Raw genomic sequence first — 18,377 nt, forward strand, 5'->3', positions numbered from 1 at the left:
ATTTAATTAGTACCGCATGCATTGTTACACACTCTCTCCTTTTAAATTAATTGAGTAGTAATACTATAAATAGAAGCACATACTGTGTAAATATTTGGAGCCTCTTGTTAACGAAGTACAGTGGTTCATTCAGTTCTCAAGATAATTCTACAAAGTTGGCATTTTTCCATCTGCAGGTGAGGATAGTAAGGCATAAGGAAATTACGATGCCTAAGGTTATACAGTTACTGAAAGGAAGGTCTGGGAGTTTAATCCACCATACCCATCTTACTTCAAAGTTTATTCGTTTATCATATCTTCATATAATTCACCTACCATGCATATTAGGCAACTCTGGGCATGCATCTCACCTTCCAGAGCTTTGATTCGGAGGAGTTTAATATTATGTTCATAGATGCCCCAAGTAAAATGTTTTCTATATTTAAATAATTTTATGAAATACAGAGTAGAAAAGTTTTAAGCTGTTTTTATTATTGCTTCTGTTTGTCATTAATACAGTTCTTAGCAGAGTTTAATATTTTACTCTACATAGGGAAGTTCCAAGTAAGAAAAGAGTAAACAGCTTTTCCCAGTGGTTTTGATGACATAACCCTTTCAGTCCATGGAGCACCTCGAGGTATGAGTATTCCATGGATCATGCTTTGTGAAACCCTGGATCGGTGCTTCTTATAGTTTGAGTATAGCTGTCTCCTCAACTCCCCGCTGCTGTATTATCTCAACTACCAGGTTTCTTCGCTTTAGCCTTTTTCTTCTTCCTTCTAAATTATAAGCTGCTGCCAGATTTATATTTCTGAAGCTTGGCTCTGATCATTTTACTCTCCTACTCATAAGTAAACCTGAATTTCCTTCCCTCTCACACTAAAATAATTCCAGATGGACCAAAGACTTAAGTGTAAAAAGCGAAAAGCTGCAAAATCGGTGGAAAGAAACAAGGGTGAACTAACTTAAAATCCTTTAGTGAAAAAAATTCTTCTAAGCAGAATGTTAAATGACAGTGCCATAAATAAAACTGGTAAATTTGCCTAAATAAAAATGGAAATAACTTATTGCAAGAAGTAAGGTAAGTCTAAACAAAGTATGACAAGATTTACAACCAATGGCTGCTTTCCATAATTAAGGGCTCATTCAAATCCATAAGCAAAAGACAAAACCTTGAGCCCATAGAAAAATGGGTAAATGATATCAGTGAGAATTTCCCTGACAAAGAAAGACAAAGGTAGGTCACTAAAATATGAAAGATCCTAAGCTTTACTCTAAATGTTAATGATAGAGAAAAATTGAGATAACTATTTTTTTTACCTGCTGTTTTTTCAAAGTAAAGGTTTATGACATCAAATATTGGTGAGCAGGTAAAGAAAAAAATACAAAACGTATACTCTTGGTGGAAGTGTAAATTTTGATAGACTTTGGAAGAACAATTTGACAATGGCTGCCAGAACCAGAAAAGACACATTCATTTGCCCTGCAGTTTTTTTTTTTAAATAAATTTATTTAATTAATTTATTTATTTTTGGCTGTATTGGGTCTCCGCCGCCACACGGGCCCTCTCCAGCCACGGGGAGAGGGGGCCATCCCCCGCTGCGGTACGTGGGCCTCTCATCGCGGTGGCCTCTCTCGCCGCGGAGCACAGGCTCCAGGTGCACGGGCTTCAGCAGCTGTGGCACGTGGGCTCAGTAGTTGTGGCTCACGGGCTCAGTAGTTGTGGCTCGCAGGCTCTAGAGAGCAGTCTCAGCAGCCGTGGCACACGGGTCCAGCCGCTCCGCGGCATGTGGGATCTCCCCCGACCAGGGCCCGAACTCGCGTCCCCCGTACTGGCAGGCGGACCCCCAACCACTGCACCACCAAGGAAGCCCTGCAGTTCTTTTTGAATATAATCACATATGAACTCAGAGAGAGTCATACAAGGATGCTTGTTGTAGTATTGTTTGTGCTAGTAAAAAGAAAAATTAGAAGTGATGTAAATGTTTATTATTTGCTAACTAGTTACATAAATTAAGATACAAGAACACAATGAAAATGTATGCAGTTGATAAAAGAAAAAAAAAAACTGGTGAATCTGTATTGCTGATGTGAACAGAGCTTCAAGGTACTTTAGTTGTGAAAGCACAGAGTCCAGTGCATTTATTATGATTACATTCGAGTTAAAAACAATTCTTGTATTTTTTCCTGTAAAACACTCAAGAAAGTGGTGCATATGAGGAATGGGAATGAGGAAAGATTAAGAGGGTGGAGAGCTTTCATTTCATACCTTTCAGAATCATGAGCATGTATTACACTTGTTAAAAAATTTTAAAAAAGAGAACAGGAAAAACAAAACTACCCTATATTTCTTACACAACAAAAACTTAACTCCTTATTTTGTGACTTTTAAGGCACTTCAGTCTGACTCAAAACCGGGTTTTTTTTTTTCTTTTCTTTTCTTTTTCTTTTCTTTGCGGTACGCAGGCCTCTCTCACCGCTGTGGCCTCTCCCGCTGCGGAGCACAGGCTCCAGACGCACAGGCTCAGCGGCCATGGCTCACGGGCCCAGCCGCTCCGCGGCATGCGGGCTCTTCCTGGACCGGGGCACGAACCCGTGTCCCCTGCATTGGCAGGCGGACTCAACCACTGTGCCAACAGGGAAGCCCAAAACTGGGGTTTTTAACTTTCTCATTATACATTTTTCCCCCTTAATTTCTGGATGAATTGAAATGCTTGCTTGGCACCACACAGATCTAGTCATTTTGGCCTCTTTCCCCTTTCAGTGCCGGTTCCTCCAGCCCAAATGGCCTCAGTCCTTTTCCTCTTGGCCAGATCCACCCATGTTTCAATTCCCATCTCCTTTATTTCAGCCTCCACTGATACCCCAGCTGGAGCTAACCTTTCCCGCCTGTGAACTAGCATAACCCCCAAGTTCTATTCTATTTTGACATTTACCTCTTGGACCTTGGGTTATATATACCATCTGCCTGCTGCCCGCCAGGTACAGAAGAAAAGGCTCTGGGATGGATCTTCCTTTGCCATCCGCCTTAGTACTCAGTAACCCTGAGCCATGCTCTGAGGCAACCTGTGTTTGTGGCATGTGAGTGATGTTAGCAGGGTCAAGGGAGGCGTGACCATCCAGAGCATCATGAGCAGAACTAAGGACTGTCCCGCATCCTTGTCCGGAGTGTGAATTGGCACAGCATTTCTGGAGGACCATTGAGTGGCTGTCAGTCTGTCTCAGCACACACAGAACCACAGTACCTTTTGCATGGGAGCAGGAAGCCCTGGCTCTGGATGCGTGATGGCTACATATTCTAAATGTGAGGCTCCGTGACTCTGTTGAGTCCACATGGCAGAACGGGTGGCGACCCCAGGAGGGAGGCACCGTCTCTGGCCTCCTAGTTTCATTCTCCTCCCAAAGTTCCACACTACCTCTTTATTCCAAGGAGCCTCATTGTTTATGAAGCGCCCTGTGAAAAAAAGGTTCAAGTCCACCCATTCAGGTGTCATCTCATCATTTGTATAATCTGGGCGTTGCATTCCTGAGCGGCGACCCCTTTTCAGAACCTGCCTAGTTAAGATGTCACTTGCCTGACAGTGAGGCACTTAGGCTCAGAGAGAAAAAAATCACTACGTGCCCCCTGCCCCCCCTTCTGAAATTTTCTCTAACAATTAACGCCGTACTCACTTGACACCCTGGTTCCTTGTTTGGCTTTGTAAACCCTGGTCCCTTTTTCTATGAATTCCAGACATTCATATTTTCTTTCACGCAACTGCTGCCATTCACCCGTGAAACAGTTTGAACATTATGTAGCTGTCAAGATGCCTGGGGATTACCCAGTATGCTTTGCCTGTGAGAAAGTGACACCACCGAGGCCTGGTTTTGAGATGTTTATTTTGAGAGCACGCTGACAAGCATGAAGGCCTGATCCCGGAGTGGCAATTTCGTTTAATTAAAGGCCTCTTTTTATTAGAGTTTTCCCCCCACTTTTTTTTTTTTTTAATCTATATACATCAGAATGACTGTTAAAATCTGACTTGCCGCAGGTGTTCTCTCGTACTCTCAAAGAGGGGGTGTGAACAGATTACTGACTCACTAGTGACTATTCCACTGAATGGCTGGCTGGGAATGCCTTCATTTTTACTCTCCTGCTCAGAATTGCTGCTTAAGCGTGTGCGAGTACGTGTGTGTCCAGGTTTAAAGTAAAGACTGCTGGGTTTCTGCCCCTTTGTTGCCAAACTTAAAACGTGAGTGTTGGATATATATATGTGTATATTTGTCACTGATGTCTTTGTTTTAAAGTTAGCAGCCTTGGGCCTCCCTGGTGGCGCAGTGGTTGAGAGTCCGCCTGCCGATGCAGGGGACACGGGTTCGTGCCCCGATCCCGGAGGATCCCACATGCCGCGAAGCGGCTGGGCCCGCGAGCCATGGCCGCAGGGCCTGTGTGTCCGGAGCCTGTGCTCCGCAACGGGAGAGGCCACAGCAGTGAGAGGCCCGCGTACAGCAAAAAAAAAAAATAAAATAAAAAATAAAAAAATAAATAAATAAAAATAAAGTTAGCAGCCTTGCCATACTGGAATGGCTGAATTATCCAAATGATGCCTTGGTTACTCTGCTAAGACTTTTAGCCAATGTGTAGTATCTTGCCCCCAAGTGATGTGACTCCCAGTTAGAATAGTTAGGATAGAATTGCATTCATGTTCAGGAGTTTTCCGTCCTGCAGAAACCTCAGAAAGAGCTGAAAAAGAAAAAATGATTGAAATAATTCATGGTGGGTATTAATGAGTTGGAAATGTTTGTGACAGAGTAGCCTAATTAAATTTTGATGTAATAGTCTTAGACTACACTGGCTTGACTTTAATATCAAGAGCTCATGTCAGTAAATCTGTGGAGGCCTCAGTTGGGCATCGTCCAAGGCACCTGGAGTGTGTCAGTGAACAAAACAGACTGTTGGTCTTTGAGCACTTATTCAGAGTCTGGTTCACGATGTATTATACCAGCATACCTCCCCAAATTAGATTTTTTTTCCTTTCTTTGTAGCATTATCGGCTGGCCTTCATCCATGGCCTCGTGGATTATTCATTTATTTGTGCCTCCTTTATTCATTCTTCACTAGGTAGTAAAGTGCAAATATGTCCCAGTCACTGTTCTGTGTCCCGAGTATGATGGCACACTTGCACAACACATGAATCCTGGTCTTATGTTTGTGGGCATTTTTTTTCCCTCAACTGATCTGAAAAATGTGGAGGAGGGTCCATCATCGGCCCTTCTTTCTGCTTTGGACACAGTGGCTATAGCGGGACATTGTTCATTCCTTTTCAAAGCTTCCCGGGAGGAGGCAGCAGGTCAAGGGCGTTGGCCCGAGGCCGGCGGGTCGGAGGGCCTTGTTGAGGGGCGTTCAGCTCGCCAGGGGGAGACAATGTTCTCTGCTTTACCGCAGGTGCGGAGGCGGGGGCGAAGAATGGCAACTTGGTCAGTTTAATCTCTACGCCCCTGGTTCTGGGGTCTGAGTCCCCAGGCCCCATCTTCTGAGTCGGTGGTTCCAGGGATTGATTGATTTATTATGATTATATTATAAAGTACAGGGTTCTGTTGAGTCAGCCGTCTGGCCAAATGTTTGAAAATGGTTTCTTTCCATTCTCACTGACTCACTGCCATTCTTAGGAGGAGTGGGCTTCTCCCCAGGACTCCTGAGATGCTTGGCTGGTGCTGGTGGATTTTATTTCTTGAATTTTTTGTGGGTAGGAGAGTGATGACATACCCACAATGAAACCAAACAGAAAAAGCTCAAGGAGCCCATTTATATTCTACCACGAAAGGCAAAGAAGAATCAGTCATTTACCCCAGATTGTTTCACTTCTCTCCCCTCTCCACCTCTGGGGCCCTCAGTCTCTGTGCAGGGAGACATTTGTTCTGGGTGTGCTCAGTGAAGTGCTTTGAGCCTGGAGAGTGTGGAAAGAATCTTTACTTAATGGAGATCCTGTAGGCTTTTTACGTATATTTTAAAAACCTGTCTTGCTCTCTTTTTCATTTAAAGGCACGAGTGATCCCTATGTGAAATTTAAGCTGAATGGGAAGACTCTGTACAAAAGTAAAGTCATATATAAGAACTTGAACCCAGTTTGGGACGAAATAGTCTTATTGCCAATACAAAGCCTTGATCAAAAGCTGCGTGTGAAGGTAATCCCAGATGACTTTCAAATCTGCTCTTTTATTAAAAACATTTTTTTCTTAGCCATTTTCGCCCTCTTAAAAGTCAACTTCCCCAAATTCATTCTTGTATCATTCCTAAGCACTGGGTTAAAAATATAAGTATGGAAGGTATTCTTTATACCCTTGGTCAAACTGTATGTTACTCTCAGATCTAGCAGAGTGAAAATAATATCTCCATTGATTGTATTTAAACTTACTGAATGTGGAAGAATTATTACTGCCAGTGCAGTGGTGACAAGTACTAAAGCCTTTCTCAGAGAGCTTTAAGCTACCGGTTGTAAGCATCAATTGCTCTAACATCTGGGTTAAAACTGCATGAGTTGAGTGCAGGATGGGATTGCTATAGAATATTTAGCAAATTTCTATTTAATTGGCAGATTTGCTCACTGCGGAAAGTACTAAATTTTAATGAGAGACCATTTAAACTACAGAGAGTGGTCCATTGTGTATAATATCTTAATGCATATGAATACTACCTTAAAAGTATTTTCTGTTATTTTGGCCATAGTAAGCAAAATGCACAGGTTTGAATAATTTTGTTCTCTCCATCAGCTTGGTTAAATTCTTCTTTATACTGTGCAAATTATTTTTAGATCTAGAAGACTGAATTCAAAATTCCCAGCCTATTGCATTTATCCATACTTTGATATACTCAGTTGGTTTGCCATATTAATGTGTGTTACTGGCCCCCTTCTTCTTTGTAGGTGTATGATCGAGATTTAACTACCTCTGATTTCATGGGTTCTGCCTTTGTCGTTCTGAGTGATCTTGAGCTTAACAGGTATTGTAATTTTACCATCTAGTTGTTATTAGTGAATTTTAGAGGGAACTCAAGATAATCAAATGACAAAATCGGAATAAATGAGAGTGCTTTAAAATGTGAGTTTTTCTATAATTTTTGCTTTTTAGCTCCCAAATATATATTGGTCAGATATTACATCTTCTATAACATAACCTAAAAGGTGTATTGAATTTTGTACTTTCGTGTTCATTAACCTACTTACCTTAAAATTAAAACAAGTATTTACATTTTCTTTGGGCAGTAGGGTAGAAGAATCAGTTGACCAACTGTTGAATTAGGCAATGCCAAACAGTTTCTCTACCCCTGAAGATGGTTGGTTTATTTTCACTGAATCTGGTGCTTTTTTTAACTTGTGTCTCACCCCTGTTCAGAGGTAGGAGATTTTTATCATAAGCTCCTGATGTATTCTAAGGCTATAAAGTACTACCAATAAGTGCTACCGTCATTTGTTGCTTTTTGCTTATAGAACGACTGAACATATTTTGAAATTGGAAGATCCAAACAGTTTAGAAGATGACATGGGAGTGATTGTATTAAATTTGAACCTAGTAGTAAAACAGTGTGATTTCAAGAGACACGTGAGTGTGACCCTTTTGTTCTTTTTAAAATTCTCCATTGCAACTTTTCTTTGATAATTGGGTTGCCAGATGGCTGACGTTTTTGTATTTATTTGGGTAGGGGGAAAAACTCTATAGAGACTTAAAAGTACCTATCTGTGATAATGTACACCCTTTCTTTTGGAAACCTGGAAAGAAATCCAGTAAGGAATGATCTCTATTTTGGCTAGGGATGTATTATTAATATTGTAGCAATAATACTATTGCTGTTATTAAGTGTTTATGCTGCTTATGGTTTGCTTGTCACAGATTATACAAAATATGTTTTTTCTAAATGTTAAGGTTTCCATTTACTGTTTTCTTAGGTACTAGATGACTTAGGCATTATTTTGTTATGAAAAGCTGTTCCCAGGATTTAGTCATTGTGTTGTACATTACTAAGGTGATCAAGTATACATTTGCAGCATTTCCGTTTCATCTTCCTTTTTCTTTTAGCTACCAAATTTTCTATTGAGAGTTCTTCTGGGAAGACACACATTTAATATTCTCTAGTCTGTTACATGGTCATTTCTAGTTAATGCATTACCTATTAAAGGTGTCTGTAACATCAAAAAGCATTGGATTTTGTGACAGTATGATGGGAACTCTGTTTTTAGGAGAAAATATGTGAATACAAACCATAATCTTATTTTATACTCTGGTATTATACCTTAAAATTCCAAGAATGAAAATGAGTATGAAAGCATCTTGGATTGTCATTTATTTGAAAGGTATTTAAAAAGCCAATTAAAAACAGCTACTTGAAAAAGGACTAAGATGTGTTAAAATTTCAGCATGTTTAGAATCTGGTATGAAAATCTGAAGCCTGTTTATAAAGTAGGCCTCCAATAATACCTCTTGAATTGAGTCAGTGGGGTCAGTGTGGAGAATATTCTTCATTTTGACATTACCTTTGCAGTTAGTTGTAATTTATTTTCATGATGAAAATCATGAGCGATTTACTAGTAAACTCACTGAAGATAGTTTAAAGGAGTAAAAAAAACAACAAAAAAACTGCACAGTGATTTTTCAATTGCCAGAGGGTCAACTAAACAGTTGCTATTTTTAATCTGAATTCTTTACTTATGAGCATTTACTTGATGATAACTTTGGTGGGGAGATCTCCATTTATTAATTAAGAAGTGGCACTGTTAAAACCTGAGGCCTCAATAACATTGAGATATATATATATATATATATATATATATATATATATATATATATTTTTTTTTTTTTTTTTGGCGGTACGCGGGCCTCTCACTGTTGTGGCCTCTCCCGTTGCGGAGCACAGGCTCCGAACACGCGGGCCCAGTGGCCATAGCTCACGGGCCCAGCTGCTCCATGGCATGTGGGATCCTCCCGGACCGGGGCACGAACCCGTGTCCCCTGCATCGGCAGGCAGACTCTCAACCACTGCGCCACCAGGGGAGCCCAACATTGATATTTTGATGCTAAAATATCTTAAACTGATGTCAAAAATAATTTTGTTTTCTATCCAACATAGTGACGGAGGGACTTCCTTTAACTTCTCTTAGTTTTGATGGCATTGCCATTGGATTCAGTGGCAGGGCATCCAGTAGGTGACTGGTTCCTTGAGCTGGATGCCAGGTTACAATGACATGCCATGGAAATGAGCATATTATTTGCCACGTGGTTGCATAATTGCCAGCTGATATGTTCTGAAATTTTCTTACATATTTAAGTGGGGTTTGTAAACTTGGATAATGACCTCATGAAGATAGCTGCATATTTCAGCTGCATAATAACTGTGTATTTACTCCACATGTGAATTTTTCTGTAGTGTATTGGATCGTATTTAGCAGCTCTACTGGCACTTAAAATATGTTGAAATATTGCCAAAATTTGGAGTTTTTAAGTAGAGCCATTTCAGTCAAAATTTATTTCAAGTTGCAGAGCAATTAATACTCAATGCAGCTTGAGTTTGTTTTTGGAAAACATCTCAAAGCCTATCTTTTCAGAGCCCTAAAAGGAGACACACTTGTCATCCTATTTAGTTTGGCCCTTCTTCCCTTGACTCCTCCACACCCTGTTTCTGAGAGTTTGTCAGGTGTTACGCATTATCTACTTGCTGGTACGATTTCTCATTTTCTTTGTTCTTTGCTTGTCTGGCAGGGTCTAGTGCACAATCTATTTACTATATATACGAGTGTACATACATATATATATATACATATCCATGTATATGTATGTGAGTGTATATATAGATGTACATATATAAATAAAATGGGGTATTATAGAAATAATAATAATGGTAATGCCTGTTCTACTTGTTCTGACTGGTCGTGTTATTTTTCTGTTTATATACTTGTTCAAAGTATACCTGAGCAAGGAATAATTAATTTATCCTTGGCCGTGTGTGGCTATTCAACTAACAGTGCATAGCAGGGGCCCTTTGGATAGAGCAGGTATCAGAAAACGGTTGATCTTTTCATTGAGTTTAAGTTAGTATTTAAAGATATTCTTCTATTGGGTTTTTAAATGGGGTAACTAACACGGGAGACTGAGATTATTTGGGAATAATTTGTTTATAAATTTCCATTTTAATTTAAAGCCTGATGGAGAGATTTGTTTGAATTCTCCGTTTTGTACCCGTATTTCTTCCCGTTGTCATTGAGGCAGTCTTTTTTGCTTTAGAGCCAAGCCGATAAAAATCTTAACATGTGCAAAATGTCTGTGAATTGACCCTCAGGGCCAGGGATTTAAGTGCATACGGGCATGGTACAGTTAGGAGGTAAGGCCCTGGGTGGAGGGCTGATGAACCTGCCCTCTGTCTCTTTTTCTCAGCAAAAATAATATTTTAGTTATCATTATGAGCTCTGTCATCAGACTGCCTGGGTTTGAATCCCGACTCCACTATTTTTAGTTTTGAGAAGATAAGTGATCAGGTCAAATTCACAGAATTACTTAATTCTCAGCTACAATTTGTGAAATGCTGATTTAAAAGAAAGATTATCTATTTTATAGGTTTGTGAGGATCAACATGATCAAATATAGTGCTTAGCATGGAGTAGACACCTGATATATGGTAGCTGTTAGTATTGTAGTAAGCAGACAGTAATACTCATTTTCCATTAATTTCCTTATCTATTTTTTAATCTTTGGTGATATAAAAATCAAATGAATTGTATTTCAAAAGGCTATTTAGGAATAGCCATGTGTACCATGGTGATTAATTTTAGTGGTTGTTCTGGGTGAAAATATTTGTTCATATGTTGTCGGGAAAATACAAAAAGAACTGATTTTAATACCCAGATTGTAGTTTCTATAACTCTGGGTCACATGCTGAGTGGTTGAGCTTGCAGTTTCACCAGGGAAAGTGTTTTTCCTGAAGGATAGTTTCAAGACATTTTTGTACCAGCGTTTCTACTTGCTGGTCCCTGGAATATAAGTGGATTTTCCCCAAAGACAATTTGTTTTCTGGTTTCTAATTTACTGGGGAGACTTACTGGCAATGTGGATAGGTCATTTGCCTAAAGGCATTTTTTTCCTTAATCATAATAGTTACTATGGGCTGCTCAATTAGATTCATAATTGAGTTGTAATCTGCCAAATTTTTCCAAGTTTTAACATCCAGTTAGCTGGTTAACCAGCCAGAGTAGAGCTTTGCAGTACTGGACGGTGACATGAGTAATAAGAGGATTTTGTTAGGAGAGAACTTTAATTGTAGGCGAAATTCAGCAGTCTTAGCTCGACAAATGAGAGATCAAAAGAGAACAGTGGTGAAGTTACTGGCTGTTCAGAACATTTTTTTCTTCCCTCCCTCACTGGTACATTAGCCTATTTTTCTTCATTGTGAAGAAATGACTCAGATTGTTTTTCCTATTATTTCGAATATTGAGATTTTCTCAGCAGAGGGCAATGGAATTATTTTTCTCTAGTGTCTAAAACTACAGAAACCTAAACATGAACTAACTTTGTCCATGAATTTCTTAAACATTTTTATAATGCTATCTGAATATTTCAGGTAGGAAAAACCTGCCTTTCCACTTCGCTTTTTGAGGTAAAATTAGAGTGTTTTCAGGCAAATAAAAACATAAATGTACTTGTAAGGACTGAGCAGTATTCTATGTCCTTGTTTTTTTCATTTTTGAATGCTGTGAGAAAATGATGTAACACAACCACAGAAATTTGATTTTTCTAGGTTTCTAACGATTTTCTTGCTGAAATGTGTTTTCTCTGAAACCTCAGAATGTGGGTGTCAGTTGTTTGAATGTAGTCTGCACCATCTAACTAGCATGATAACATCATCATGTTGTTAACGACTCTATTTCTCTCTTTTATTTTGCCATTTTTCACGATTCAATGGACATAATCCTTAGCGTTGGTCAAATCGGAAGCAGTTAAGTGCCGGCAAGGTAAATATAACTGTTTTTTTTTTTCTTTACATCATGTGGTTACCTTTGTAGCAAAGACAAATGTAGACAAGATTATTATCCAACCTTTACATGGAAAGGCTTTCTTTTCCTCTTACTGCTGTTATGAATGAAAAGGAAACAAACTCCCTTTTAAAATTTCATTTAATAAGGGCATAGCCAGATGTTTGAACTTACACTTGTTTTAGTGTTGACATTTTATATGTACCGGCCATGTTAGAATGTTACACTTCATTAAGCTTGAATTATTTGGAGTTGTAGTGCAGTTAGATTTAGTCCTTTAGAAAGCTATTTACCATTAGGTGGAAACTGTTATAAGGGCGGTGAAAAGATTGAGAAGAATACATGGTATATTTTATAAATCTTTTTTATTTTACTTTTATTTTACCTTTTTTTTTGTGAGCATTTCTTTAAAGATTTCTCCATGAAATACTGGTGACTTTTTTACGTTGTTAGTATCTTTTTAAACAATTATATACTTCTGTGCAATTTATAAAAAGTATAGGTGTACCAAGGTAGGGATGTGTTATTATCAGGTTATTAAGGTAACACATTGTAACTTAAGTGACTAAATATCAAAATTAATGTAAATATAAACAAAACCAAAAATATTATGTATAACTTACTTTAGCAGGTCTACTGCTTTTAAAAGAGGAATAACCAAGATGGAGGTGGCCATGATGTGTCCGTGTATGAGGGGAGGGTGCGTGGGCAATCTCTGTATATGCATTTATTTATACACACACATGTGTACACAGATATATGCCAACTCTCATTTCTAACCTCACCACACTGCAGTTGTTTACTTCTCTATAAAATAAGGAGATTGAAACAAAGATTTCGTGTGTTTGTAAGAGCGTGTGTATGTGAAAGAGAGAGGAGAGATTTGTAACCTGACTAATTCCTAGGAAAGAAGGTAAACTTTCTAAACCTTGCTTTTTCAAATCCAGAGGAATCAAAGTTCTGACTCTTCCTAAAATGTATATCCTTTGCATTTTTGAGCACTTTAAAAATAACCAGACTAAGGTGGTTTTCTTTTCTTTTTTTTTTAATCCTACCTGTTCACTTGGTTTCCAAGACTCTGGTTCTTTTTAGAAATAAACTTAAGAGGCAATAAGTAATCATGTGAAGTCATCTCAAAAATTCCTTCAGCTTTTGTCTTATTCCTTTATAGTCACTAGAGGGTAGAAGAACATCATTTCTCTCCACAGAAGGGCGCTCGGCTCTCCCTCTCATGTATTAAGAGTTGCTGTAACCATTCGCAGCGGTAAAGTTTCCCAGCATGCTCTGGTGAAACCTGACAAAGCAGTATTTTCTCATTTATTGATTCTGCTGCTGCACTAAAACACTGGTACTGTACATCAATAACCATCTTTAGTTAGGGAGCTCCGGCCTGTGGAAGAGCACTGGCAGTTTGCGGAAGAACATAAAGGCTAGAAAGAAAAATTGTGAGCTTGGGGAATATGGGAGTCTAGAGGAGGACAGGAGAGGTTAGGAAGAACAGCCAAAGGAATGAAGAGGGGGAGGAAAAATGTTGACGGCCGGGATAAAGATATCAAAAATATGAAAGGAACAGAGGATCCTGGAACCGTCATCTTCTTTTTTCCCTATCATTGTCGTTTCTAGAATTTTGACTTCAGTGCACTGGGCTCAGAGACTAAATGCCCAAACCTAATACAATGTTTAATAAAACCTTAGATGAATATAGGTCATTGAAAGCTACTCGCAATCTTATATGAGAGATGCCATTTATATATTGGTGAAGAATTTCAGTTGTTAGGTTGACATTTGCTGCTTAGAGTTTGCAGTTGTGGAGGAAAACATGAGATAGCTTCTAATTTAGCTTATGAAAATGAGTCATGTGGAAAATCTATAGACTCTGTGATTAATCTTCTGTGTGTAAGTAGTTAAAATACCCTGATCAACCTATCTTGATATTTTTAAACTATAAGCTTCTTTTATAGGATTTCCTTATTATATTTAAAAATTAGGTAACAGAATTTTAATATAAGGAAGATTACTTACTATGACTATCTAAAATTTTACTAGTCCTAAGTGGTGTATTACCTATAAAATGTCATTGACTCTTTCACCTCAATCTTATTCTTATAATAACTTAACTTTATTTAAATAATTGCTCTTAGACCCATAAGTTTATCATTTTGCATCATCTAAAGGGACCCAGAATGGCAGAGTCTTTGTGGACTGTCTTCTAAAGCATTTCCTGATTTTTTTGTTTTGTTTTGTTTTGGTCTCTCCTGGGCTTAGTTCCCCAACCAGGGATTGAACCTGCACCCTCGGCAGTGAAAGCACGGAGTCCAAACAACTGGACTGCCAGAGAATTCCCCGTTTCCTTGATTTTGATACTGACCTTGATTTTAATACAGTAAATACATAGAGATTGCCTTTAAAAAATAGCTTTAGGTTTCATACAAAAGCCTTTGTTTTCCTTCTAATGAGCCTTTTAAAGAGAGAACTGAAAATCTTATTTAAAAGGACCTGAATCAGATAACTACTTCTTTTTCTTTTTCTTTTCTTTTCTTTTCTTTTCTTTTTTGTGGTACGTGGGCCTCTCACTGTTGTGGCCTCTTCCGTTGCGGAGCACAGGCTCCGGACACGCAGGCTCAGCGGCCATGGCTCATGGGCCCAGCCGCTCCATGACATGTGGGATCCTCCCAGACTGGGGCACGAACCCGTGTCCCCTGAATTGGCAGGTGGACTCTCAACCACTGTGCCACCAGGGAAGCCCCTACTTCTTTTTAGATATTTACTATGCACAATCTTTTCTGTGAATAGATCTGTTTCCAAACCTTACTTCTCACTTTCTAATGTATATCATAGTTACAGAGATAGAAAATTAACAGCAGTTACTTCTCTTACATCAAATAGTCTAATGGGATAAAAACACGATGATAAAATATGGAATTGATGGGTCACTGATTGTATTCAGAAAATCTGCATATATACAGACCACACCCTTGCCCTTTCATTTGGGACTGTATTATGAGTGACCACAGTGCCCTTTTAGTTATGGATTTTCTTTATTTTAGATAATTTGCACTGAGATAAGTATTTATTCTCACATGGCCCCTCTTCTGACCCATTGTTTTATGCAATTCTGTGTCAGCCATTTAAGGTAGAAGACATCCCTGTACCTAGTGCAACATTTTTTTCTGTACCCTGATCCTAGCATTTACTCTTTTTCTCTCTCTAGCCCAGGGGTCATTGAACTTCAGCCTGAGTGCAAAATTCAGCCCTGTGTCTGCTTCTGCAAATGAAGTTTGATCGGAATGCAGCTGCACTCATTTGTGTATGCACTGCCTCTGGCTGACGTGGCAGAGTTGAGTACTTGGGGCAGACCCTAATTCTTACTACCTGGAACTTTACAGAAAGTCCGCCCGCCCCGCCCTCACTCCAGCCTAAGAGTGCTGGCTGCCTCCTCCTGTCACTGACCTTAACTTTTCTCCATATACTCTTATTTGGCATCTCAGCTTTTCCATCACCTGTTCTCCTCATTATATTCCCTCTGTTCGTAGTACCTGGAATGGTTCTCTTTTCCCGTTGTATTCCCTGACAAAATATAGGGGCTACGCTTTTGCTTTCGGCTTTTTTGGATACTTTATTTCAGTGTCATGACTTGGTAAGAGTCATGAATTACATGGTGAGGGTTCTGCCTGAATTTAGGTTATGTCTTCCTTGTCTTCTTTCCCCTTTTCCACTTTCTCTTTTTCCCTTGGGCTCTGTCTGCCCCTCTGTTTCTAGCTCTCTGACATCTAGGACTCAGAACAGGGAGGCAGTCTCAGAAAGGTGGAGTTAGTATTAGCAGTGTTTTGCTGAGGTTGGTCTTGAACTGGAGAGCTGTCTGTTGCATGGGCCAGCGCCTCCTTTCTCTGCTGGTTTGTCCACTTGGGCTTTTTGAAGTGTGCCATCCTCAGTCTCATCGCCCAGCAGCCCCCTGTGATGGGATGCTGGTTGGGTCTTGTGACTATACGCTGTCTTGCCAGGGGGATGACGTGGCATCCTTGTCAGTTGTAACCCCTCCCATAGGCTGCTGCCCCGGGGGCGGCTGTGTCTGTGGGTTAGCTGTCTGGCCAAATGAGTGAAGTCTGGGAAGTCTCAGCAAATTATTATGGTTGTGCTTTTGCCTTTGATTCAGTTATACAGGTTGACCTTGTCAATTTTGCTTCTAACACGTGGGCCAAGATGGGTTCACTGAAGACCTCATTGCAGGCTGAAGCACTTTGCAGGGCTGGGACTCCGGTAGCTATAGAAGTGTGGTTTTAACATATTTAGCTCCTGTAGGGTATCTTGTCACAAGGCTAGTTTAATGTGGAGGAACTTAAATTGAAAGAGGACAGTCAAAGAATTTGGAGGGAAGCTCTTTTTGTCTTGTCTGTCTGCCTATCTTATCTATCTATCTATATCTATCTATCTATCTATCTATCTATCTATCTATCTATCTATCGTCTACCTATCTATCCAGCTACATATCACGACATGCTTTGTGACCAGAGCCCAGGTAAGAGCCAGGAGGAGGTTTGGATGATTGTTTTGTCTGTCCTATAGTTTTGGGTTGAGAAGAAGCTGCTCAAACTGGAAGAGATACGACTCCTCCCACCTTACTGGTAAATGCCCTCTATCACTGTACCTTTCTCTAGGTGAACCCATGTCCCTTATTTCGCTATAAACCCAGGAAGTAGCACAAGCAAAACCCCTTGCAAGAAGTGTGGTCCATTTGTAGAACTTAACTGAGACTATTGTGTCTGGACTGCTTTCCCAATTAATAGAATGCTTTTTGTTTGTTTGGTTCCTTTACATGTTGACACATTCTTAACTCAAATGCCCACCCTTAGTAATACCTTTTAGTTTTTTGTTTTCTTGGTTAAATTTGAAGGATTGGAGAATGGTATACCCCCAAACAGCCATATACATCCATATACCTATCTATCTCTATCTGCTTATCTTTATATCTACATAATTTATTTGTCTGTCTGTCTATATGCCTGTCTCTCTTTCTACCTACCTACATGCCTGCCTATCTATCTAGAAGTGACACTGCACGGGCACACTTCTAAATATCTTAACCCTGATGCTTCTACTGCCTTGTTTTGAAGTCTAGGTCAGCATTACCCTGAGCAGAATGGTTTCTAGAGGCTTTCCTCATTTCTGTGGGCTTCAGGTAAGACCTTTGATCTGTTAGAACTCTCAAACCTTGTGTGTCTCCAGCCCAGAAGAACAGAGCCAATTCCTTCCTAAACTTTGCATCAAATCTCTCCTCTCAGTGACATTAGGTTGAGTTTTGGGCAAAAAAAAAAAAAAAAGCCTCTCACTGAGCACATACTGTATTGTCAGGAACACTGTCCTGAGAATTCGGAGACAAGAGTTGGCCATCATAACTGATGAGGGATTAGGAGAGATGAGAGTAAGGAGTTGGGGGGCATTCAGAGACTAGGCCCTTATCTTGGCTTTACAGGTGGGTGGGGTGGATTGAAGGCTGGGGACCCAGAAAGCTGGAGTGAATCTCACCAGATGAGAAGGAGGAGGAAGTGAATTGAGACAGGATATTTATAAAATAATGTGGTGCATGGCAAGTGCTCCGAATTCGTTGTTACCAGTTCCAAAGGGGAGCCCCTGGGCCAACACCATCAACGTCACCTGGACATTTTCTGAAATGTGGATGTTGGGCCTCCATTTCGGGCCTCTCAGATCAGAAACTCTGGAAACGGGGCCCAGCCATCTTTTAGCAAGCCTTCCAGGTGATTCGGAAGCATAGTGATGTTTGAGAGCCACTGGTGAGGACTAGGGTATGGTGTGGGATGCTAGGGAAAGTAGGAGGCAAAGCCAGGGATGTAAGAGGGGCAGGCCTTATAGAGCAGTGGGGAGCACTGCTAAATCTTAGGTTTGGCTGGGATTAGGGTGAGGGAGGTGAGGTGCCTGGGGTGTAAAACATGAGAAGGCACTCGGGCTCAGGGGCCAGACCTGCCTTTGCAGAAGCCTGAGAGTGAGCACCTCCTTAAATGTTTCACCCCGAATGCCTCACTTGCCTCACCCTAGTCCCAGTCTCGTATAGGGGTGCCCTTGACCTATTTTAAGTGAAGGAGAGACATAGAAATACGGAACACAGAAATGAAGGCCCGCAGGATGACACATGTGAATCAAGAAATACTAGTTGACGGGCTTCCCTGGTGGCGCAGTGGTTGAGAGTCTGCCTGCCAATGCAGGGGACACGGGTTCATGCCCCGGTCCGGGAGGATCCCACATGCCGTGGAGCGGCTGGGCCCGTGAGCCATGGCCGCTGAGTCTGCGCGTTCAGAGCCTGTGCTCCACAATGGGAGAGGCCACGACAGTGAGAGGCCCGCGTATCGCAAAAACAAACAAACAAAAAGAAATACTAGTTGATGAATATTA

General features: G+C 40.3%; 1 protein-coding gene across 4 annotated transcripts in view; it reads left to right on the forward strand.

Moving 5' to 3' along the window:
• The window catches only part of MCTP2 (multiple C2 and transmembrane domain containing 2), a 198,956-nt gene that overhangs the window by 38,948 nt on the left and 141,631 nt on the right, over positions 1 to 18,377 (forward strand). For all 4 annotated transcript variants that reach the window (XM_060095091.1, XM_060095093.1, XM_060095094.1 and 1 more), the window contains exons 4-7: positions 6,002 to 6,144; positions 6,882 to 6,958; positions 7,446 to 7,557; positions 11,916 to 11,951. In XM_060095091.1, coding sequence (XP_059951074.1) covers positions 6,002 to 6,144; positions 6,882 to 6,958; positions 7,446 to 7,557; positions 11,916 to 11,951 — 368 coding nt within the window. The remainder of the gene's footprint in view (positions 1 to 6,001; positions 6,145 to 6,881; positions 6,959 to 7,445; positions 7,558 to 11,915; positions 11,952 to 18,377) is intronic.

This window comes from Mesoplodon densirostris, chromosome 4 (assembly GCF_025265405.1).
Source record: "Mesoplodon densirostris isolate mMesDen1 chromosome 4, mMesDen1 primary haplotype, whole genome shotgun sequence".
NCBI lineage: Eukaryota > Metazoa > Chordata > Mammalia > Artiodactyla > Ziphiidae > Mesoplodon > Mesoplodon densirostris.